Source organism: Coloeus monedula (assembly GCF_965178545.1).
Source record: "Coloeus monedula genome assembly, chromosome: 6".
NCBI lineage: Eukaryota > Metazoa > Chordata > Aves > Passeriformes > Corvidae > Coloeus > Coloeus monedula.
This window is the reverse complement of record NC_138786.1, coordinates 39,139,616-39,164,301: the sequence shown is the minus strand read 5'-3', so window position 1 is coordinate 39,164,301 and position 24,686 is coordinate 39,139,616. Positions and strand designations below refer to the sequence as shown.

Genomic DNA, 24,686 nt, shown 5'->3' with positions numbered 1-24,686 from the left:
TATTCAATAGTGAAATTGCTAGAATTTTACTTTATCATCATAAGATGTTTCTATAATACATTTTTGAGTTCTTAAAATTTTGTTTCTTTTTGTATGATATTGAAGATGACAGTGTCAGTAAATGAGACTTAGTCTAGTTTCTGCAAAATGAAGGTTGTATTTAAAGTGGCTACCTATTCTGTCAAGGGAATGGGGGTTAATCACTTGAGTTTTTCTTTAAGAAAACCGGTGTTGTCTCTTGACTGAGCTGATGGTCTTTGACAGTGTAAATCTAGATAACCAGAAAGGGCCCGAACTAAAACTTGCTCTTTACTTGAGTTTTCACTTTTAAAAAAAAAAAAAAAAAAAGTTGTAAATGAATTGCTTTCATACTTCTTTTAACTTTAGGAAGGAGAGGGCAAAATGGATATAAAGAATTTACAAGACAAGAAGAGACCACTTGTGAGAAGAGTGAACCCCTTACTGCTGAAGATGAAGAAGCTTTAAAACAGGAACAGCAAAAGAAAGAGAAGGAACTGTTAGAAAAGATTCAGAATGCAACAGCCTGCACAAATATCACCCCGTTAGGTCGTGACCGTCTGTACCGACGCTACTGGATTTTCCCTTCTGTTCCTGGGTTGTTCGTAGAGGAGGACTATTCTGGTCTCACAGAAGACATGTTGTTGCCTCGAACCTCTTCCTTTCAGAATAGTGGACAGTCTTGCACAAATGAACCTCAGGTATTCAGTAAAACTGGAGAGTCTTTGAAATCCTCTGAATCTACCTCCAATATTGACCAAGATTCACACACCAGTGTTGTCGTAGAGGTGCCAAGGCCAGTATACAAACCAAACCGTTGGTGCTTTTACAGTTCTCGGGAACAACTGGACCAACTCCTAGAGGCTCTCAATTCCCGAGGACATAGGGAGAGTGCCTTAAAAGAAACTCTTTTACAAGAGAAAAGTAGAATATATGAACAACTAAGCAGTTTTCCTGTGGAGAAATTCCATATTCCAGGTACATGAAAGGGTCTTAATCTGCTTCTACAGATATAACTTCTATATAATAGTACAGAAACCTCTATTTCTAATTTAATTGTAATTTCTAAGATCTAAGAATTATTCTTTAGCTTTCTTTCACTCGATGGAAAACATGTTTGGTTTTTTCCATCTTTCCTTTTTTTTTTTTTTTTTCCCCCACCTCTTGACAGACCTTTGTGGTATTTTTCTGGTTTCTCATGCTAAAAAAAATAGGCAGTGATTTGTGTGTTATCTTACTGCTTAGTAAACCGGGAGTGGCTTTTAAACAGACAACTTTAGGAAGTAATTTTAGCTTTGGAAAAAGATTAACTGGGGAATAAAATTTAATATGAGCTAAAAAGTAGCATAGCTGCGTTGGTTGTTACATGGATTAACTTCAGTGCAGTGGCTTTTTGTGATGTTACTCTTTTCTGGGTTTTTTTTCCCTTTTCTTGCTTTGGCAGACACTCAGTACAGAAGGAAACAGCAGGATAGCAGATGTTTTTATGGATTTTTAAACATAGGAGTGTACTGAAAACCATCCTAGACCTAGGATTTAGGAGTTTTTTTCCATTTTCTCCTAGCCAAATACTTTGCAATTTATTGGCAAGGCATTGGTTCCCATCACTGATACAATTTTACACATACAAGCTTACAGCTGGCTTATTTATGGTGTGTTGGTGGGTAGAGAATGTTACCAAGGTGAGGCTCCCTTGGGTAATGTTTAAGAAATTACATTTTGTTTTTAATTATGACAAATTACCATGAGGATTTTGGGTTATCTGTATTGGGGCAAAGGAAAATTATTCAGAGCAGACGCAAATTCTGTTTTCCTGAAGTGTGTATGCTAGGACGTGCTGTGGGCACATCAGATACTGCTAAATTTATAACTGACCTACCATTTCTTTTGGTGGAAACTAGCAGAGGACAGAGGTTTTGTGTAGTAATTAAGCTATATTTTGAGGCCTTTCTTCTATATTTGGGGTTTTTTTTTGTGAGAAAATCTCCATCATCTTCTGATACATTTGAGTTTGTATGTATGGTTCCTTATTTTCTTAATTGCTGCACCTTTATCTGTATTTTGTGTGTTGCTTTGTGTGAAGCAACTTGATTTCCACACAGATTTTTCTTCAGTTTCAATGTTAGAATTGTAGAATAACATCGGGGAAAAAAAAAGGCAGCTTTGAACTTCACTTTAATAGAGATCATGGAAATTCAGATGCAGTGGTCCAGTACCAATGGTGCCACCACTGTGATAAGCAGGAATAATAGCCACATGTAGATGTGCTTGGTTGGGAGTTTTTTTGCTGTGGACTCCAGATGCTGCCCTGTTATTGTCACTCAAATGACTTGCAGGACAAGAGGGATTCTTGTGCACTGCAAGCTGTGCTTCTGCCTTTTCCAGTTCCCACTCAAAAGAGCATGGAAATAAAATTGATATGTGCAGTTAACTTGATTTTATTCCAGTATCCACTAACTTTTCCTTGTCAGTTGTTTGAAAAGCAGTTGCTGCTTTTCTGATTCTGCTCAAGAAAGAATACTGCATTTTTTCTTTGCTTTTAAACTAGAAAGGACATTTCCCACATCCAGGCGTTAGAGTCTATATTTTGAGAGTATTTGCATTGTTACTTTCAGTTACAGGGAGTTGTTTCAGCAATTGAGAGCACCTTAGGAATTAATTCTGTGCTTTCTTAACAACAGCTTTATGGTATGGTATTTATTAAATACCTCTTAAATTCTTGCATGTACCTTCTCATCACTGCACTCAAAAGGTTTTAAGGTAAATCCTGTGAACAAAAATGTTCACCACCTATGCAGACTTGCAAGCACTAATTTAGAATTTGGGCAAACTTTCAGCTCTTTACTGTGGCTTTTTGAGTTTTTGCATGAACTTTGAGTTCTCTTAGGAAGAGGTTTTTACTTGACAGCCTATCATCATCAGCTCTCGCCTTGTTTTCATAAATTATCATGTTATCTTGCTCGTTTTCCCCCTGCATTTAATTAGAGGACACAGTCAGTCTCATCTGTGCCTGTATCGTCATTCCTTTTTGTTTTAAGGTTAGGTTTTTAAATGAGATTTTATCTTGTCTCATTCTGTTAGGTTTTATGATTTTCAGTTGCACATGCTTACTTTAAGTGTTTCTATGATAAAGATACATGCAGGAAAGACAGTTGAAGAGTTCTCTTGTAAAGTAAGAGCTATCAAGTAATAGGAATATGACTATTTTCTTTTTTTTTCTCCTTGCACTTAGAGCAGGGTTGGTGTTACTTAACCTACTACTTTCAAAAGAATTTTAAGACAAAAGAACTACTTCTAAATTAGTGAGGATTTCTCTCATGTGTTGTTGAGTGGATGCCAATCTGTTGGTCATCTCTTGAAAGAATACCCTGCTTGGTTGAATCGGATGGGTTAGTTGGTTCAGATATTGGTGTTGGCAGCTTGCTACAGGAAGGGAATTTTGAACCCATGAATTCAGCTTGCTCTGGCTTGTACTGTTGTTTCCTCTGCCAACAGCTGCTTTAAAAGAACAAGGTCTACTGACGCCAAATTACTTGCTGTTCTTGCAGAAAAACCTCAGAGTGACATCAGACCTCCTATAGGACGGGGAAGGATGCAGAATATCCATGATGGATCTCACCTACCTGCAGAGAAGCAGCTTGAACTGAGACTTAGAGACTTCCTTTTGGACATTGAAGACAGAATCTACCAAGGAACATTGGGGGCTATTAAGGTATTTGTAAATGGTAGCATGTAGGAACACAGTGGTGCCGTCAAGTCTGTAACTTAAATGAGAACTCTTGAATGCTGTGGTTTTACTAAAAGCATAATTAAATTAAATGTAGACAGTAATGGGTACTAAAAGTTTGTGTCCTTTGATTCTTTAGAAACCTCAAATTTGTATGTTTGCTTCAGGTTACAGACAGACAGGCTTGGAGAGCAGCCTTAGAGCATGGACGATATGAGTTTCTGAATGATGAAAACAAAGAAAATGGTATTATTAAAACTGTGAATGAAGAACCTGAAGAAATGGAAACTGATGATCAAGATAAGTTCATTGTGAAAGACAGGTAAGAGCTATAGCTTAAGTAATGGTTCTTCTCTTTGAGTTTTATAGCAGTGCTCTGGTTTTGTTTGGTTGGGGGTTTTTTGACCTTCAAATTATTATTACCCTCAAATTCTTCCACATGGTGATTTTTAAGATTGTGAATCTTAAAATGTGAGATTTTGCGTTGGTTTATAAGTCTCTAAATGATGCTGTTCTATTACCATGTAAGACTAAGGCACCAATTTTTACAACTTTCAGTAGTCAGATACTACACTGTTCAAAGTGAACATTAATTATCAAAGAAGGAACATGTGGATTCATTTTAAAATAATTTTAAGTGCAGGGAAAAATTAAACTGGCAATTGATGTTTTGTTTTCCAGAAGAACCCCCCCCTCCAAAAACCCCCCAAACTGAAAAAACCTCACACAAACAAACAAAAAAACCTCCAACAAGACACAAAACCAAAAACCACCAAACAAAACAACAAAACAAAAACTCCAATTTCTGAAATGAATAGGAGTGTTGAAAAGGAAAAATGGTAATAGCACCATATCGCTGGTTGAACTGGCCAGTGTACCTCATGAGTCACAGTAAGAACCACCAGGGTAACAGGCCATGGTCTGGATTAACTTTAAGCATGGCTGCGAAATGGAGATGTGATCTTACAAGTTTAGGAATGATAATACTTCTGTAGAGCAAGCTGCAACATAGTAAAAGAAAGGAAACCTCAAATCCTACAGTGTTGTAGCTGTTCTGTGGTGTTCTGTTTGGTTTTTAAACAAAGACTTGAGACAGATGTGGGTCTCTGATACCAGTTCTTGTTGTAAATCGAACTTCAGAAATCACGGAAATGGTGAAGATTTCCAAATTCTTAATTCTCAGAAGTTATATACTTCTCAGAAATAAAGGTCCACCTTAATATAGTTAATACATACAAAATTGTATGTCTTGATAGGGTGTGAATCTTGAAATACTTCAGGAAAAAAGATTCATTCAGGACAATCATTGTACTAACATACTGTTTGCCTTATGTATTTTGTGAGGCTTTCTGCTGTTAGACTTCTATAAAAGCTGTATTTCTGAGTGGACTAATGAGTGCTGTGTTGGATGTTAGGAATTTAAAGTTCTTCAAGTTGTTCTCCCGTTTTATTTCAGTTCTTGTTCATCACTCTGAATTAGAGTTTTCCTTTAAGACTGTCCTTTGAATCAGAGTTCTCTAGTTGCATGCAAAATGGATGGGGTCATCCTTTATATTAATCACACAATTTACAGACGTTTGGTTCCTGAAAACCACAATAGAGAAATAATCCACTGTTTTAACTGAGAAGCTGAAATTTATGTTTCCACTTACGCTGGGTACTTGTTCAGTGCCACCTCTCAGCTCAACTGCAGAAGTTTGTAGCTTAATTTTTTTCCATTCGATACTGACTCCATCAGAGTTTCTGAGTAAAGTCTACTCTAATAGAGTCTTGCATATTAAATCAGACTATGGAATTCTGAAATCATGTTACAGATTGCTTTTGATGCAGGGCTTTTTATCCATTTCAGAGCAAGTGACATCTCATTAAGACCTTGGAGTTTGACTAGTGAAATGTAAATAACTATGCAGCTTTCTTTCTGTTTGCTTTCAGGCTCTCAAAATGTGTGTGACTGCAAAATACAATGAACAGCTTTTAAGTGTGAAAAAAGAACAGGGACAACCAAAAGCATTGCTTATTCACGAGAATAAAGCAGAATCCAGACAGTCTTAATTAGCTGGTTTTTTATAAACCCCAAGTAGAAATTGAATTTTATTTTCAGTGGTGTGAGTTGCTCTCATACATGTTGCTTAATGCTTGTGGTTCAGAATGATTAACTACACTTTGAAATGATTACTTAGTCTTTTGGTCCTGTTTTATTGGAAAACGACCTCTTTGGGGTTTTGTTTGATTGGTTTCAGGGGGTTTTTAGGTTTGTTTTTTTTTATTGTTTGGGAGGTTTTTTTAGCACCCCTACATAAGAAGTTAATATTTTAGGGAGATCCTCCAAGGATGAGAACATACAAGTTAACAGTTCTTGATTTACATTTTTAAATTACTTTGTTTTTATTTTGTTTATTTCCTTTTCAAAAATCTTTTGAATTGTAGGGATCTGTGTACTTCTGCAAATGGATGTGTTCTAAAAGGATACACTTCACCACTGAAAGTGTTTTCACCGATGAATGATTGGGACTATATTCTTCACTGAAATCTGTCATAATCTAGCTGATGGAGGTTGTGTCAGATTTTCTGGAAACATTAATAATTGTTTTGAAATTTGTCATCCACATTTCTTGCAATTTAGATAACTGTTACCTAAAGATGATTTATCTGGGTGAACTAGGCTAACTGAGAAAACGTAGGAACTGGGATAACTAATGTGTCGTATCGGTTCATGTCCGTAATCCATGTGCATGAAGTTAAAGTAAGAAGCTGCTGTGGATACATACATCTGCAAATATCCCTGGTGTTAAATTCAGAGCCAAAGATAATTTAATACCTTTCTCTTTTAGACTTGTTGGGTTAAAAACCGAAGCTCCAAGTGCTGCATCAACAAGTACAAGTACTCCTCAGCCAGTCAGTAACGTGGTCCACTACTTGGCATCTGCACTGCTTCAGATAGAGCAAGGAATTGAGCGCAGGTTTCTCAAGGCACCTCTTGGTAAGTCTCAGAATTGAAACTATGTCTCTAATCCTGTGTAAGATTTTGTAACTAACAAACCAGCCAAGCACATCCACCCCAATACTGCAGTAAAACCCCTACCGGGAACCCACTTGGTTTTTTTGTAAGACTGGGTGCTTTAGAAGGACATCTTGGGGAAAAGAAAAAAGTTAACGCACCCACATATATATATATGTATATATTAAAAAAAAAAAAAGAAAAAAATATATAAAATGTATTAATTAACAGCAAATTTTACTCTTAAGTACATGCTTATTTAACATAGATTGTTTCAGTGAGTTTATGTGGCCGTACAGTTTTAGTGATGCATTGGGAGACAAATTATGCCCTTAGGCAGAAATGATCAAGCTTTGTGGGGGAATACTATAATTCAGAATTACTGTTGAGGCCAGTTCTAGGTTGTAAAAATGTGTGCTGCTTTTTATACCGTTTCAGTGAAAGCAATATAGGCCTGGTGTATCTGGATCACCTTGTTCAGCAATAACAGAATACTTATAGTAAGTGTAGGAAAGATTTACATTGCAAACTTTAAGATTCTTAGGTTTTGCATTTATACTGTAAAACTTGGAAATAAAAGGTTGCAAGAAAAATTTAAACCAAAGCTGGATTATAGCTTGACTTTGACACATATTCCTTACTTGGCTTCCTCTGATGGGGCTCCAGATGTGAGAGAGAGGGTCCAAAGTGCATAAAGTCACTTTGTTTTCCCGTGATCCCTCAGGTCTGGATTCCTTAGAATCCTTTTACAGCTCAGAAGTGGAGTTATATCTTAGAGAAATGTGTAAAGGTAGTTCCTACTTCCCAAGGTGGCTGTCTTAGTCAGATTTCCTGTCTGGATGGCACACTGGGGATGAGCTGTGCTCTGTGCTTGCCAGGCTGCTTTACCTCTCAGCTCTGGTTTGTCAGCGCAGCGCGCTCCAGGATCCTCCAGAGCACCAACTGCTACGCACCCTGATAGACTGATACTCTCCTCTCATAATCTCTGTGTATAAAATCCTTATGCTCTGGCAGACTCTGCCGTAGTAGTTGAAGACGAAGATGCAGGTTTTGGTGCATGAACACAAGATATTAGTGCCCTGTGGTGCAGTTGACCTGAAGTTGTTTCTGCATTTTGGCAGCTCCTGCATGGAGCCTGCTGTCTGGGTATCAGTTGCCACTGAAGATGGGTTTGTGCTAGATCTGTGCCAGAGACTGACACATGGGCATGGGTTCCCTTCCACAAGCTTTTGATATCGGTGTGATGACCTCTAGAGGAGGGAAGTGCAGCAAATGGTTGAGATGAAAGGGGAGAGCACAGGAATAGTTTAAACCACAGCTGTTTAAAAGCTTTACTTGGCTTAGTGTTCGGTCAACTCAGATATGTGTGCAATTTCTAAGCCAGGCATGATACAGCTTATTTCCTGCTATATGACTAGATTTGCAACCTGTGCAACAGTTAACTGACAGTACCTCTAGCATTTGTCCTACTTTTCATGTACAAGTTGTAAATACATTGTTCATTATATGCTTCCATTTCTACCCGGGGTGTGAGAGTGTTTTGCCAACAGCCCCCTTCTGACAGTTGTAAGTTTACTATTCCCCTAAGGGGAAAAACATGGTTATTAGAGGTTATGGCCATTGATCATGGATCCTGAGTTAGAGGAAGAAGACCAAAAGAAGAAAAATGTCCTAGAAGAATTGGAAAGAAAGTTTCTGTGTCTTTTTTTTTTGGTAGTTTCAACTCTACCATAACCTTACATTGGTTCATGTTTTTGCCTTACCTTTGGAATGATAGTGTTGTGTTGTTTTTTTTTTTTTAACTTGGAAATTCTATTCCCTCTTGGGTGTTTTATACTGAGTGACAGAGGGAGTATATAAGGAAAGCAAATGTACATGTTTTGCATGTCTTAAATCTCTGATGTTTGTTTACTGTAGTGTGCCCGTGCATCTCTTCTGCTGTGAAAAAATGCTACTGCTCTAAGATTACAGTAATGTATAGAATAACCTACATTGCTGAGGAGCAGGAAGGATCCCAGGTGTCCTCTGCTCTGGCTTACTGCCCTAACCATTAAGCGACGGTGTTGGGTTCCCTCTTCCTTTTTGGTGCCAAATATCTCATGTTTTCAGTTTCGTAATGGGCTGCTTTTAGCAGGAGGTGAATCTGAATGAAGGCAAGATTGCATATGTGTAACAGACAAAGAAAAGTTCTCTACTGAGCTTGGCAAGGAGGTGTTTATAGTGCTACCAAACCATTTAATGAAAAGTGGATGCTTCATTTTCAGGACTGTTATGTGCTCAGAGCTGTGACGCATCTTTTTCCTGACCCCTGTAGAGTGTGGCCATCATTATTCTTATGATAGAAATTAGCTATAAGTTTGTAACCACTGGGTTTTAGTTTGAGGAGTTACTGGCTTTGACTGTTCCTATACAGATTACTGTGTCTCTGCAGCCATTTTCTTTTTTTTTCTAACAGGAGGGGTGTTTTTTTAGTAGTTGTTCCAGTTACATAAGGGAACCAGCTCCTAGACAAAGTGCCTTGCATATCTGTTTCTAATTTTAAATCTCATAATCCCAACTTTTTTGGCTGATTGACTTACCATTGAAGCAAAAATATTGGAAGTCAAGGAAGTGCTAGGAGTTCTGTTTTAGTAGCAGTACGAGGGAACACTTGCATTAAAAAGTGGCCCTGCATTTCTGCTTTAAACCCCACTGAAAATGCTCTGTCTTTGTCATTGTTTCAGTTCTTGTTTTCACTGCAAAGTTTCTTTGCCCTCTCCATCCCCCCCTTTACTCTACTCTGTTCCTGTTAGAGAATGGAGCCATACTTAACAATTTTTAGTTTTCATTTATGGCTGCTAGTCCTAAAGCCAGCACACTGAAATTCCCTGCAGTCACTGTCAGGTTTATGCCGGTGGCCTCCAGGGTGCAGAGCAGACAAAGGGACCCGGCACAGCAATAAAAGGACCAGCTGCTCCTCCCAGCTCTGTTTTTGTCTGAGGCTCTATCAGGCTGCCAAGAGCCTTGCTGGTGATTCTGATAGGTTTAGAGTTGAGGTGCATACCGAATGTTCAAGTGGAAGAGCAAGAAAAGACTGACAGAGAAGATAGTGATGTGAAAGGAGATCTGGAAACCCCAGAAATGGCCCCCTCAGCCTCTCAGAGCTGCTAGATGCCCACTAATCTTCTATTGTCTGGTGATTAAATGTAACATGATTTGAATTGTATGCATTTCTTAATTTTGAACTGTCTTTTAGAAATCCTTTCATTAAATATTTAATATTATTATGAAAATTTGGTTTTTCTTCCTTCAGTGCAGCCCAAGGTAATGTTTGGGAAGAGTCATGGAAAGGAGGGGGTGCAGTTGCAGTACGTTGTTTTCCTGCAAAACTTTTGGAGTTAAGATGTAAAAAAGCCTTTTTCTTTTTTAAATAGTTGTTTGAAGGAAACTCTGAAGTGCTGCTTCTAAGAAAAAAATGGTTTGGGAAAGAAGAAATACAAGCAATTTTTGTTATGAATTTTGTTTCTTTCATGTAAATTTACTTTTCCTTACATTTCAAAATACTTTGTAGTGCAGTAATAGGTCTCATCATTCCTTTTACAGAGATGTGAAAGTTGAGGTATAAAATGATGAAGTGATTTGGTTGCCCTGGAGTTCAGTGAGGCATCCATAAAAAAAGTCTGCCTTCTGTACTAGTTCAGGACTTCAGTCATTTAAGCATCCTTCAGATTTCCACGCAAAAGGTTGGATTCTTAATTCATGGGAGCACCTTTGAGACTGATGGAGGGAACCATTTGCCTACTTTGTAACTTGTGCCACGCACTTCTTGCGAGACAAAAACCCCCAAACTAACTTTTTTTGCTCATTTTTGCTTGTCTTTATTCCATTCCTTTCTTTTTAGATTTTGATTATCTTTGTTTCCTCTACTCCCAAAGTTGTTTCCTTTCATATTTATAATTGCCCTCATAATAGCATCAGACATCTCCCAGCAGTATCCTGGGATGTGATTAGTGTATGCACATACTTTGTTCTCATGCTTTCATTACTTCCCTGCAGAGTTTCATGAGCAGAGGCAGCAAAGGTGGAAATGGGCTTCTTTATGATGAAGAATTTTTGTTTACTCTTCAGAGAAGACAGTCAAGGAGGGTGTCTTGTAGTTGGAGCAGATGAGGTTAACTATGGCTCTTCCTTCCTGGGAGGTTAATTTCATCATTTTAATGCTCAAGATCACTCCTGCACAAAAATACCCAAAGTGTGTTGTTTCAGGTGGACAGATGAACTAATTCTCTTGGTCCTTGAGAACTGTGCCCATAACCTGGCTACATTTTTTGAGATGTGAGGAGGTTTGTGGTAGCACAGACCAGACAAACTGTTTGCTGAGAGAGAAACCTGTGGTTAGTGTCTGCTCCTGTGGCCATTTTACCAGAGATGGACAGAAAGGTAAGGCAGGGTAGGCTTCAGAGCTTTCAGTTCAAGCCTTCTGTTTGTAGTGGGAGTCAAAGTAGACACTGGGATGTGCAATTCCTCCATGCACAGTACTGTCTTACCCTTCACTGTGTGCACATATTAGAATCACTGTTCAAGTCACATTTTTAGACTACGCAAGTGTAGAATATAAAAATTAATTAAAAATAATCTGCCATGCTTCAAAAAGGTATTTGAAATAACTCTATGAATTTAATGTTAGGTAATGCAGAAGATGATGAAAGGCACCACTGGGGGTATAAAAGGAGGAAGAGAGTGAAAGACAAGACTAGTCAGAGAGATGGTAAATTTTAAATGTTATTTGTATTGCTAAGAATTAGAAAGCATTGACTATTTTATCAGGTTTTCTTTTTTTATTGTTTTTTATTTAATTAATTTTGTAGCCAGTTCCTTACAGTGAAGGAATTGTGGTATTGAAGACAAAGGTTTAAACATGGGTACTGAAACAATACAGCTCAAATATTTAAAACTAAGAAAAAGATTTCTGCAACCAGAAATAAAGAACTGTATTTTCTTTTTACCACTTGGGGACCAAAATCTGCGTGTTCACATAATCCTGGGGTTTTTTTCCCCTTCCTTTTAATGTCCCCATTTTTTCTGAAACTTACAGCATTGTGCAACTGCATATCCTTTCTAGAAACACTAGAATGGAAAACCCTTCCCTGAACTCAATTAGCTATTGATAGATGAGTGCATAGATCTGTCAAATGACTTCATTTGCATTGTAGCAAGGCTTGGAGGACTTAGCTGACAGAAGGGTATCCCACTGTGCAGTGTAGAGCTGCTCAGACACAAAGGAAGAGGCCATTTCTCCCTCCAAGTTAACAATGTAAATGAGAAAGATGATGGATGGAAGAAAGAAGTGTTATTCTTATTTTACAAATTGGGATCTGAAACAGTGAGTGTTGTTTGGCTTGTTTGTTTCAGCAGCAGGACATGCTGAAGCAGGTTGTGGCCAGTGATTTTCATCTCTACTTTCTCTGCAAATTTGCAGTTGCAGTGTATTTGTTGTGTTGCGTGACGAACTATATTGGTGAACCAATCCAGGCTGAAAATAACCTCCAAATAAAAGTAATAATGCTCAAGCTGCCATTGTTAGCAAAAGAAATGCTTGCCAAACTATGTATGTGCTTAAGATAAAGTTCTTTGTAAGAGTTACAGTACAAACCTGCTTTAAGTGGTTTTAATTTTCGTACTGAATTTTTTAAAAATCCATGGAGGTATACTGCAGTGCTGTGAAAAGGACCTTGTCCGCTGTCTTCAGAAGACTGAACTTAACACCGGAAGCCCAAGGACTAGTAATAGGAAATGTTAGGAAATACAGGTTTGCAGTTCAGGAGTGGCTGTATTTTATTGATGAAGCTGTGTTGCCTGTTTTATCCTCTGCCTTCTCCCATCACTTCTCTTGTGCTGCTTGCTGCTAATGCAAATGTATGCAAAATTAGACAAATCCTGGCAGCCCGTTGATGAGAAGGCAGAAGGACCTTGCCAGGAGAGCAATTAGTCTCATTTTTGTTCTTTTTTTGTTTGTTTTAGATATTTTCTCTTCCTATTCCTGAGAATAAATCATTTGGCAGACCAGGTGCATCACAGGCCATTCGTGTGCCCACTGTCAGTAGTGCAGCAGGCAGGGTGGCATTTTATATTAGAGTGCATTAGTCAGCTGAGATCACGCAGCAGTAGCTGGACTGTCACTTTTAGAAGGGAGGTCTGCAGACGTTTCCATAATCAAAAGCACTGTTGTATTGTCTCTTCCTGTCCTCAAACCTTCTTACTTTAAAATGCAAGAAATAACTTTCAGCTTCAATAAAGAAATTAGCTTTCTGCTCAGCAGCAGCAATGCAGGGTGTCATTTATACCTTCTTTTTTCTCTTGGGTCCTCAAACATCCTCTTTGCTTCTCTAGTTCCCAGCTGCCCATTCCCATTCAGTACTGTCCCCCTCCCTATTCAGTCTGTGTGTTTGTTTGTGTGGCCACTTCCATGGCCTGGATTGCAAACCAAAACTATTTGAAAATACCATCTAATTTCCAACTATTCCCCCCCCACCATTTATTTCTAACATCATTAGGAACCCAGGTGTTACTTGGTTTCACACTTGCGTTCCACAGATTCCTGTGTGCTACATTGCTTAAAAGGTATTAAGGAAACAGTTATATTTCATCCAGGTCCGTCACCCAACCTGGTCAGCCACACAGAGATGCAGGTGCTTGTGAAGGCAGAGTGCAGGGCAGGAATGAAGGCACTGAGGCATGGGCAGAGGGCTGAAAGGCTCTCTGGTAGACTGTACTGGAGCGAGTGTGGGTGAAAAGTGCCCTTCAAGCTGTTTCTTGCCAGTGAAGTTTCAGGTACTTTTTAAACACTTGGGGATTTCCAAATGTAAATACAAAGGCAGGTAAATTGTACATGTGATCATTTTTTCATAATCTTAAGTAATCTTTTATATTTTATAAATTAAATCAAATTGTTAGGTTTCCAGGTTGATATCAGAGTTTACTGTTTAATTCATGACCTATGTATGTACAAGTTCTAAGTTGAATAGGTATTGAAGAGTAAAATCTTAAAGCTTTAGCCTCTTGGAAACTATGGAGAAAAAATACTCCAGTATTGAAGAGATAAGACAAAGGCTGAGGTATTATCCCAGATTGCTACTGCTGTCTGCTTGACAGTCACAATATTAACTCATATTCTAGAATAACCTGGATCTTTGAAAAACAAGTTTGATAATTCTGTGGGGGTTTGTCCTTTTTCTTATTTTTTTAAATCCCTTTCTTCAATGGAAGATGCCAGTGATGGTGGACGGTCCTATAAAACAGTTCTGGATCGCTGGAGGGAGTCACTTCTTTCTTCTACCAGCTTGTCCCAAGTCTTTCTTCATCTGTCTACATTGGATCGAAGTGTCATCTGGTCCAAGTCCATCCTCAATGCTCGCTGCAAAGTGTGTCGGAAGAAAGGCGATGCAGAAAGCATGGTGCTGTGTGATGGCTGTGATCGAGGATATCATACCTACTGCATCAGGCCCAAGCTGAAGGTATCTCAGGAAAAAGAAGTGCTTCCTTTTTACGCAGAACTTGAATAGTTCTTATAACTTAATTGCATATTGCTAATGCTTTTTCCTCTCCTTTTCCCCTTCTGTTTCTAGGTCATTCCTGAAGGAGATTGGTTTTGCCCAGAGTGCCGACCAAAACAGCGCTCTAGACGCCTCTCCTCCAGACAGAGACCTTCTGTGGAAAGTGATGAAGAGACTGCTGAACAACTAGAAGGGGAAGAAGAGGCAGACTACGATGAGATGGGACAAAGTGAGGAGGAGCATTATGAAGAAGAGCAAGATGAGGAGGATGAATCTCAAGAGGAGGAAGAGATAAGGTAAATAGACTTTAAAATACCACCTTGATCATTATGTGGAGTAATTGTTCACATAAGCATGTCTCTTGAAGCTCTAGTTTGAAAAAGATGTTTATTTTTAGACAAACGGCAGCTCTTACAAATTTGGCTCTTACCAAAGATTTAATTCTGACAAAAGCTTGAGCTCCTGGACTTAGGCTCACTTTTCAGGATAAAAATTCCAACTTTGGATGTATGGGTGAGAGAAGGCCATCAGAGCTGCAGTTCTGTACAGCTACTGTTGGAATGTAAAGTGGAGAGGGTTTCAAACAGTGAAGGTTTTCTGGAGAAACCCTGGAGTTAGTTTTGTCCAGTTTTGAATTTTGGAGGACTAGATGCATACTGTATTAGAACATTAGAGAAAGCAATCCATCGGAGGCCATGTGGCATTGGGAAGGCTTGTGAGGACTAATGCAGTAGCTGTTTAAAAAAGGCCAACAAACAAACCACACCACCCTTACCCCCTGAAAAAGCCCCCTAAAGCCATAACAACACCAAAACTAACAAAACCCGAACAAACAACCCAAGAAAACATCCTTGAAAAACAACCAACCAAGAAACCCTACACAATCAACTAAATAATACAAAGTGATCATTTCAGTAAAAATTTTATTTGATACACATGCCAGCAACATAAAAATGGAAGGAAACTTTTCTGATCTCAGTATTTTTCTTCTTTTTGGTACAGTCTTTTGAACTGACTGAAGCAAGTTATTTACAACTCTGACAGTTGAAATGCAGTAGTTGGAGAGAATGTGCATATCCTTGAGAAATAAATCTATCTTTGGGATCTTCTCTCTCCCCTGTAAAGGAAGGGGAGTCTTGAGTATTAGTTATAAACCCTGACCAGAGCATAACTCTTATATGTATCATTTTACAACTGTAGTTTATTTATGCGGCTGATAATAATGTTCAGAAATCCTAATAGTTAACACTTGCTGTGAGAAAGAACTGATTTAAAGAAATTGATAGCTGGTGCTCCAGTTAATGTATTCCTGTTGCATAAGTTGCAAAGGTGATCAGAATTCTGAGCATTTCTTTAAGGTATGTACACCACATAATATTTCATTAAGAGACCCCAGAGCAGTATTTAAGGTAATGGTAATTATGGGTGATGGGTAATAATGGGTGACTGCATCAGGTTAGAAGCCAGCTGCTTACCAGTTCAACCTTGGATGGCTGGGTTTCTTAAATGCTGAATTCGAAAACTGAGGGAAAAGAGATGAATGGAATTTTGGAATAAATAAACGTAACTGTTCACTTTGCAGCCCATCAAAGCAAGGAAGATCCCAGGTCAAGTTTCCATTAAAAATGAGAGCAGCCAAACTCAACAATCCGTTCTCAAGTCAGAACAGCCAGCGTCAGGCAAGATACGCTTCTCGGAGCCAGCAAATTGAATCTTCATCAAAAATAACCAGAAGGGGTTTGAGAAACATAAAATCAGCCTCTTCAGCAGTGACAAAGCCTACTTTAAAGCTTAATAGCCGGACCACTCGTCAGAGCCAAAGTTCATTACAAGCAGATGTTTTTGTGGAGTTACTTGGTCCTCGAAGAAGACGAAGAGGAAGAAAGAGTGCTGATAACACACTGGAAAACAGCCCTTCCAACTCCCTTGGATTTAGAATTGTTGATACAGCAGACTCTAGTGAACGGCTTAGGAAGTTTCCAGTTTCTGCTTCAAAGCTTTCTCTTCCTGTTGCTGAGCCCAAGAGAAGAGGCAGAAAACGACAATCCACAGGTTAGAGAAATGCGTTTATCACAGCAAAATCCATGTTCTGTTCCTTGCTAAAATATTTGTGTGGTAGAGCAAGGAGACTAGAAGTGGTGGTTGAAGGCAGTTTTGCCACTTCCAATGAGAGGTTTTTCTTCTGCAGTGACAGAAGTGAAAAAAATTTTTTTGAAATTAAAAATAATTTCAGCCATCTGAGATTTATCGTATCCATATTTGAAATTCCATATTTGCACCCAATATGCTCTATAATAAGTGGATAGAAAATTTGAAAATGCTTTAACCCACACAAATGCAAATATTTACTCATAGCTTTTTGGTTTTGTTTTATTAAAGAATTAAACAGTGAAGAACACAGATAAAGGCAAGTTAGTGAAATTGGGAATGTACACATGCAATGAGAAACTGCTGCCAGTAAAAAAATGTTGTCTGTCTGGTACAGGGCCAACAGTGTCCTTGCTTGTTAAGGCAATAGTTCGATGGTAAGGAAGTACTTGGAAAGATACAATAACCTTTTAAAAACAAAAAGGACCCAGTGCAAGACTGAAGAGTGTAAAAGAGCTTGCCACTCCAGTGTGGCAGCCTTGTATTCTGCACCATTTCTGTCCGTCACCATTCAGAATTTCTGAGCTTTTCCTTTAACCACCCTGCTGACTACTCTTGAAAGCAGATAAAACCACTCTGAATAGAGGTTTTGTGAAAGTAAAAGTTATGAGCAGGCGGCTTATTCTGGTTTTTCTCTAATAGGGCTTTTCTTCAAGTGTTTAACAGATTGTTTTAAGATTGAATTCAGTGGAAAAAATCATTTCCAAAAGTAACGCAATGGAGGAGGCACCCAGCTAAGTCCTGATACTTAGCATTTTGTATGACGAGAGAGACATTTTAGTAGTAAGACACAAGACTGGAGTATAGTTAATACTTTAGGCCAAACTACATGCCTTGTGCTTTTAAACTATAGTTTTAGTACCCCAAAATAATGGTGTTTCACTTTCTAAAATTTTTTTTTAAGATTTTACTTGTCAGGCTTTAATTTTTATCTGGTGGGGTGTTTGGTTGTTTTTTTTCCAGAATCTCCTCCGATACTGAACAGGAGAAGTTCAGGACGTCAGGGGGGAGTCCACGAACTCTCAGCTTTTGAGCAACTCATAGTGGAACTGGTACGACATGATGACAGCTGGCCTTTCATGAAACTGGTTTCCAAAATCCAGGTAACTGACAGAACTGTAGAGGGAATAGTAATGGCTGAGAGTCTTGCCTGCTGCCAGTAAACCTTGGGAATTTATAGCATGGTCCCAACAGGGGGATAGAGCTAAGCAGTGGGATGCAGGAGAACTCGTGCATTTCAGCTCAGGTATTTGGTGCCAGCAATAACTTCTACAATTGATAACAGTATCGGGAAAATTTTAAATATGCTTTTCATTGGGCATTTAAAAATGTGAAATGCTTTGGTTTGAAAAAAAACCTAACCAACAAGTACAGCACAGGACTGCTAAAGGTAAGCTTGTGGTTATTAATTAATTAGTTGAATTAATCTTTAATTTATGCAAAGACATTCTGAGAACAGACCTGCCATAAATAATAAGATAGAAACAACTTCATGCTGATGTTAACTATAATGCAGTAAAAAGATCTTGTAGCTTCATTCTGAATTTCCCTCTTGTTTAAATTTCAAAATATTGCATGATAAAGTGGGTACCCCAAAGTAAGTGCTGCTCCAGAGGTTCTAACTACAATAAAAGTTCCCAAAGCTGCTTTCTGCAGGCTCCGCTGGCTTGTCAGTTGTAAGGCACTGCTGGAACTATCCAACCCTGTCAAAGTGCCTGTCTTTTCCAAGCCCTCTGGGGCAACTTTGCACAGATGTTCTTGGTGATCTAGAGTTTTGTGTTTAAGTGCTCTGTTAAAATGATCAGTGATAACTGTTCAATGAAGATCTGAAACTCTGAATTCAGAGTCATAAATAGTTGGAAGGATTAATCTGTCTGGACAAAGAGAATGATGTACAAATGTAAATGAAAGAAGTAAGCATAGAGGAGGAGGAGAGGAATTTTGAATGAAATGGGAGATTCGTGATTGCCTACTAGAGTATTGGAATTATGTTGGGAAAGGCAAGAATCTGGTGAATGCAAGGAAAGATGGAGAATTCAACTTAATTTTGATCCTGAAACTAAACTGCTAGAATTCAGTGCATTCTGGTTTGCCTGAATCAATCACTAAGAGAGAATCTCTATATAGTTGGAGGGAATAACCCATACCTGACCCAAACTTTCTTCATCATGATAGAAATTTTGGTTTAAACTTTCAGCTGCCTTTAAGACAATGTAAAGAATACATCGAATGGTCAGTGCACAGCAAGCCAGAAAGAATGACTTTTCTTTTTAGTAATTACATAAACAGCACTTCTAAAGGGAAAGGAATGAAAAATGTCAATTTCATTCTGTTTCTCTACTCATTCTTCCTTTAGGTTTATTTGCAGGTTGCACTTGATCTGTAGTAAAATTACAGGCCATAACCAAAACCTTGGTTTTAAAACATACATGATGGTGCATGTGGGTATCACATTTGGATCAGATAACCTTTTTCTTTTGCTTCCCCCACCTCACTTTGTGAGACAGTCACCCTAGACTTGGTGCTGACTGGAATTCAAAATTGGAGCCAAGTGATCAGTACACTTAAAGGTTAGGCAGTCCTTTTCTCCCCTCACTCTTGATCACATCGATGTTGTTCTGGAGTGGCAGTTTGTCTCTGGTCCTTGCGTACAATCTCCTGCTTGCTGCAGAAAGGTTCACTACCTTCTCTTCAATGCGAGTAGATGGAATCTCAGAATTCTGAATGAATAGTGGTGGAGTCAAAATGGTCATTACTCAGGATTAAAGAGCTTTTAACATTGTAATATATTACAGGAAAAATAAATTTTAAATATTGGAAATAATTTTTGTACTTGACAGGTGGGAATGGATGGAACAGCATAGTGCTTATATGTTCAAGCAATTTTCTTACAGTTGTTCACAGGGCATTTAGGAGTAGATTTATTCATTTAATTTCTGGCTAATGTTTGTTGTAGTCTGCTATTTGAATGATACAAAAAAAGGAAAAAGCAGTGCCTGAAAACTAGTATTCAATTGAGGAAATGAAGGTAGTTGTGTAGGACTCCTGTGTTTATTTAAAAATAAAACATAAATGCTTTTTGCTGATACATGATTTCCTTAATGTTTTACATAGGCAGAATTTAAGCTTCCATTTGTTTGTCCATGAATCTTTTTGTTTGGATTTTTTTTTAGGTACCAGACTACTATGATATCATCAAAAAACCTATTGCCTTAAATATAATCCGTGAAAAAGTGAATAAATGTGAATATAAGTTAGCATGTAAGTATTATTTATTGAAGGGGGTATATTGTACCATGTTCTCTCACTTTAAATTCTTGTCCTAAAATAGAACTGCATCAGATGATTAGAAAGCTGAAATTGTGTTTGGTTTGGGGTTTTGTGGTGTGTTTTGGTTTTTTTAAAAGAGCAGTTACTAATTTTTTTTAAGTAAGATCTGTTGAACATAGATCCTTCACTACTAACATACATGATGGGTAGATAAAAAATGGGCAGCTATGAAACTTCTAGTAATTTCTCGAGCCTTTGATGTCAATGAGTGACACTGATGAAATAATTAGAAAAGGTACTGGTGTTCCTGTCTGATTTGTGTTTCCTGTACTGATAATCAGAGAAATTTTAGAATGTTTACATGGCACAGCACCGATACAATGATACAAACTCGATACACGTGAAGACATTTTTGTGTTTCAGCTCTGTGTAGGATCACTGTATTAATTTACTGATGTCATACTGCTTTATCACACTGCTGTCTGATGACTTGAGACATGCTAAATTAATTTATTTTATTCACTAGCTGAATTCATTGAAGATATTGAGCTGATGTTTTCAAACTGCTTTGAATACAACCCTCGTAACACAAGTGAAGCAAAAGCTGGAACTAGACTTCAAGCTTTCTTCCACATTCAGGCTCAAAAGCTTGGACTTCCAATCACATCTGGTAATGTGGACCACACTGCTCCCGTGGCAAAGAAGTCACGAATCTAACCTCTGCCTTCCAAAGGATTTTTTGAGGGAATTTATTACATTCATTAAAATGGATTGTTAAATTGCGCAGTCGTCATGTCTATTTAAAGCAATAACAACTGTTTAACCACCTTGAAGTGTGGCCTGCACTATATTCTCAATATAATATTAAGCACTCAGGAGAATGTAGGAAAGATTACCTTTGCTACAGTTTTATTCAGTGTCTAATAATTTTGATAGATGTACTGGATACAGTACTGGTTTACAGAGGTTTTGTACATTTTTAATACGTTCATGTGTCCAGATATCTTCCAGAAGTACTTTGTTTTTTCCTGCACAAAATAACCTTGTTTCATCCTCTAGATTCTGTGGGAGCTGTGGTATTGAGGGCTTTATCAACTCAGAGAAAATCTTCTGCTGTAGCACAGTTGAAGAAACTGTGTGTGTTTTTAAAACTTGTTTGAGCATATCTTCTCAACACTAATGAGTACAACTGCATATCTTTTCAAGTACTGTACCAGTGCTGGCTGGAGGTATTCGGTCTGAGTTTATTAAGTAGATATTTATTTAGCATCAAAGTAATTTGTGAATTTGTTTTGTATTTATAAAATTTGTACTTGGGGCAAAAAAAAAAAGCCCCATAACTTTTTTAATTTTGGGGGGTGGGGTTTTGTTTGTTTGTTTGTTTATTCCCCTCTGACTTGATGATCAATCAATAAATACTTTCTTGTGTCCCTGGCAGTTCTTCTAGCAATGAGTAAATTTGCAGGACTGTACTCGTAAATTTCTACATACAACTTTGGAAGTGTACAAATAAAATGACACATTTTTTCAAAGTATGTTGAGCTTGGACTTCCTCTTGAGTTGTACTGCTACACCACCTTCCCATTAACTTATGAGGACAGTCTGCTGGGGGCAACACAGCAGAATCTGGTTCCAATATGAGTACCCCAACCAGCACTTTGGGCAGCTGTAACCACTGTGATACCTGGCCTCTAGGGATGCAAGTGTCCATCAGTATGTACAGAGTAACTTAAGTAGTGTAAGTTATGTAGATCTTTAATTTGGATCTCTTACAGTGTAAAACCTCACAGATTTGCTCAGTTGACCAGCAGTTTCTTTAAGCTATCCTTACTATCCTTGATAGTTTTACTTTCAGTATTTATTAATTTAAATTTATTAGGCTCAGTTTGAGTGAATATCTTTAAATCAGTCCTGCCCTCTTGGAGATATGCCACACTCTGTGCAAAAAGTATGGAACGAAGTTTGGGGGATAGGAGAGAGAGGTAGGAAAAACTGAAACATGAGGCTTGCTGCTGCAGCATCTTTTCCCCGTGTTTATGCAGCTTGTGTTAAAGGGTTAAAACCTGAATATGCTCCTAACAATTGCTTGCTATGTAGTTGTGGGCTTTCTTTGGCTGCTGTAGTGCTTACCTTGCCTTAGAGGTGGGTAAGAATGGGCATTCCCTTGAGCCTAAGGAATGGGTGGCAGTAGATAGGAGACTGATCAGTTTGAAGCGTTGCAGTTGTGGGTTGGGGATTTTTAAAATAATTAAAATCTAAGAATAAGAAGGGGGAGGGATGTTGGTCAGAAATGTCTGCTAATACTTCAGAGTTTCTGTGGAAGCTTTCCTGTTAAGAGCTGACCTCTCTGTCCAGATTAGAGACATTTTTTGTTCCCACAAAAGAAATGCTCCCGGTAAAGAATGCTAAATTCTGCAAAGAATATGAGCAGCAGCAGACTTTTTTGCAGGGTATATGTACTTGATACCCCTGCATCTGTCCAGTCCCGAGAGGTTTTGAAAGTCCTGCCTAGCAGGTTGTGCGAACAGTTGTGCTTGTTCTTGTTCACATGAATAATCCCCATTGACTTGAATGTGAATACATTTTGAGGAGGGGCATGGTAAGCTGAATAAGTCTATCTGTGGCAGATGCAATTTAAATCATTTCTATCCCAAACCTACTCCCAGCTGTTCATTCCTGTCACTCTTTCCAAGGTTATTTCCTTCAACAGCATCCCTTCAACAATGCAACTATAATTTTGAGTCTGGGTAGAGCAAGTGGGAATAGTCCAACCCCTATCTGTGCTTATGACAATAGTGTTTGTGTGCTTGTGCTGAGCAAAGTTATAAATTTCCCATTAAGTTTGCAAGCCTAAGGCCTCATTTATGTAGACTGAAGGTGAAATACAGGAGGTAATATTCTGCTTTGAACAGCTGTGCTTAAAATACTCCTGTCTCCCCTATGTGCAGTTCAGATCTGACTCTCCTTTGCTTTAGTGGTGCTTGCAGGGCATGAACCAAGTTCCTCAAAGCAGACTGCCTGAGCTGGTACTTTCCTTGAAGCTTTTTCAAACTTCAGTGATGCTGTTTCTGAGCTATGTCAGGATGTCTTTTTTATGGCCTTTGGAAAGAGGGCAGTTACTTCTATATCCCTCCTTGTCTTAGGGGCTGAAATATTCATGCTCCTCATCCATCTTTGCCCCCTAACAAATGTGTGTGTTACCATGATCAGCCATCCCACTTGATCTTACCACCAGGGTAAGGCCTATACAGTATCTGTCAGGGGCTCCAAGCAGAAGATTTTCACAAAGGTGTCAAAATGAATAGGGCAAACAGCTTCGTCTTGGATTCAAACTAGTGAGGCCCTACCAGGCTTTTAAAAAAAACAGGCAGTAGGCTTCCTTGAGCTTCAAGTGCAGCACCTGTTCTCTAAGCATTTTAACAAGCTGCAACAGTGAAAGTCTTGCCCTTCTTGGTAGCTCCAATATATCTTAGCCCTGGCATGTATCCAGATACTGCTATACCAACTGGTATAGCAGTACCTGTGCAAATTCTGCCCCTTTCATTCATGTCAGAGCTGAGTAGCTGCCCTAGGCAATTTCTTCTGATGTTTTTTGTACATAACTCTTTAATAGCCATGGAATCAGTCCCTTTGGGCTCCCAACCCAAAGGATTCTCTTGTCCAGGAAACACCAGCATTTCCTCAAAGACAGCTTGCTCACCTCCTGGCTGCCACAGGCTCCCAAAGATTTAGACCAATCCTTACAGTAACTGCAGGTATTAGAAGCAGCCCTTCCTACCCAAGCAGGATGAGGTCACAGGAGAAGGCCTCTTCAAATGCTGGCTGTAGCCTTCTGTGGTGGCTGCAGTCAAGCTGGTACTGGCTGTTCATGTTTAGTCCAGTGTAGCTAGGACTTGTTGTATCAAGTCCTTTCACCTGTATTAGGAGGCAGGTGATCACCTTAACTGGCATATCCAGTGTCAGATTCACCTGCTGGAAGTCTAATGTCTGGAAGCCTGTAAAAATGCTGGAAAGCTTGTGTTTGCTTTGGTCTGGCAGCTCACGTCATAGATGTGAGCTAGCACTCTTCTTTGTAAGGGGTTTGAGCTGGGGCCAGTTCCCCAGTACCCACTGCTGGATGCCTCTTTTGTGGCAGGGTGAGGTTTTAAGTACTTGGGAGAGAGCACTTAAATGTTAGTATTAATAATAAAGAAATACAGTCTTAGCAAATGTGGGCATTAGAAACCAGTAAGTAGCAGCTGGAAACCTATATAGTTATAAGGGGGCAGACCCTGAACAGCCCCATTCCACTTGCTGCAGTCACCAGCTGCCCCACAGCCAGCCATCCTTGCATCTGTCACAGTCCAGAAGTGAAGAGTCTTCATGGACACATGCAGGGAGCAGGTCTCTGGGGACGCCAGACTGCACCGGAGTCCTGCCCAAGACCGTGTTTCTGCTGCACTGGTAATCTAGTGCTTTAGGATTTAGGAGATTACACTTGTGGTTTATGAATCGTTGATGTAACCACTGAATTAACCCTTACCCTGCAGCGATCTTATCTCTTCCAAGTTTTATCTGTTTGTATTCAATAAATAATATCTAGCACTGGTCATGTTACCTATTGTTCATCACTGTGATAACTGATCACAGCAATTCTAGATAATGCTTCTTGAGGTTACCAAGGACTATTTCTACCCTGCAAGAGCCTTCTCACTCTAAAGAAATTGCCAGTGTCCAGATTGTTTTGTACAGCAAAGTTTTTTGTACAGCATTTGGCTGTAAATCCAAGAGATCTTCCCCTTGCATTGCTAAACTGCCTTGATCTTCACAACAGCAGCACAGTCTAGTTCTGCAGAGGTGCTCCTGGTGCTTTATGCAGCTTGCTGCAAGGGGATATTCTGAGATTTCTCAGCCTGCTACCAAGTGATGTATTCTTCCTCCTCCCCTTCATCAGCTACCTACTCCCCTTAATTTGGTGCTTCCTTAGACAGTGCTCTGCTAAAACCTTGCCTTT

The 24,686-nt window shown here is 38.9% G+C and overlaps 1 protein-coding gene across 3 annotated transcripts in view; it reads left to right on the top strand.

Moving 5' to 3' along the window:
* BAZ1A (bromodomain adjacent to zinc finger domain 1A) overlaps positions 1-21,123 on the top strand; it is a 63,326-nt gene extending 42,203 nt beyond the window's left edge. For all 3 annotated transcript variants that reach the window (XM_082284495.1, XM_082284493.1, XM_082284494.1), the window contains 10 exons: positions 388-996; positions 3,567-3,730; positions 3,913-4,067; positions 6,577-6,725; positions 13,989-14,236; positions 14,348-14,571; positions 15,858-16,327; positions 17,387-17,526; positions 19,597-19,684; positions 20,220-21,123. In XM_082284495.1, the coding sequence (XP_082140621.1) occupies positions 388-996; positions 3,567-3,730; positions 3,913-4,067; positions 6,577-6,725; positions 13,989-14,236; positions 14,348-14,571; positions 15,858-16,327; positions 17,387-17,526; positions 19,597-19,684; positions 20,220-20,410 (2,438 nt within the window). In that variant the 3' untranslated portion in view covers positions 20,411-21,123. The remainder of the gene's footprint in view (positions 1-387; positions 997-3,566; positions 3,731-3,912; positions 4,068-6,576; positions 6,726-13,988; positions 14,237-14,347; positions 14,572-15,857; positions 16,328-17,386; positions 17,527-19,596; positions 19,685-20,219) is intronic.
* The last annotated feature ends 3,563 nt before the right edge of the window (positions 21,124-24,686 follow it).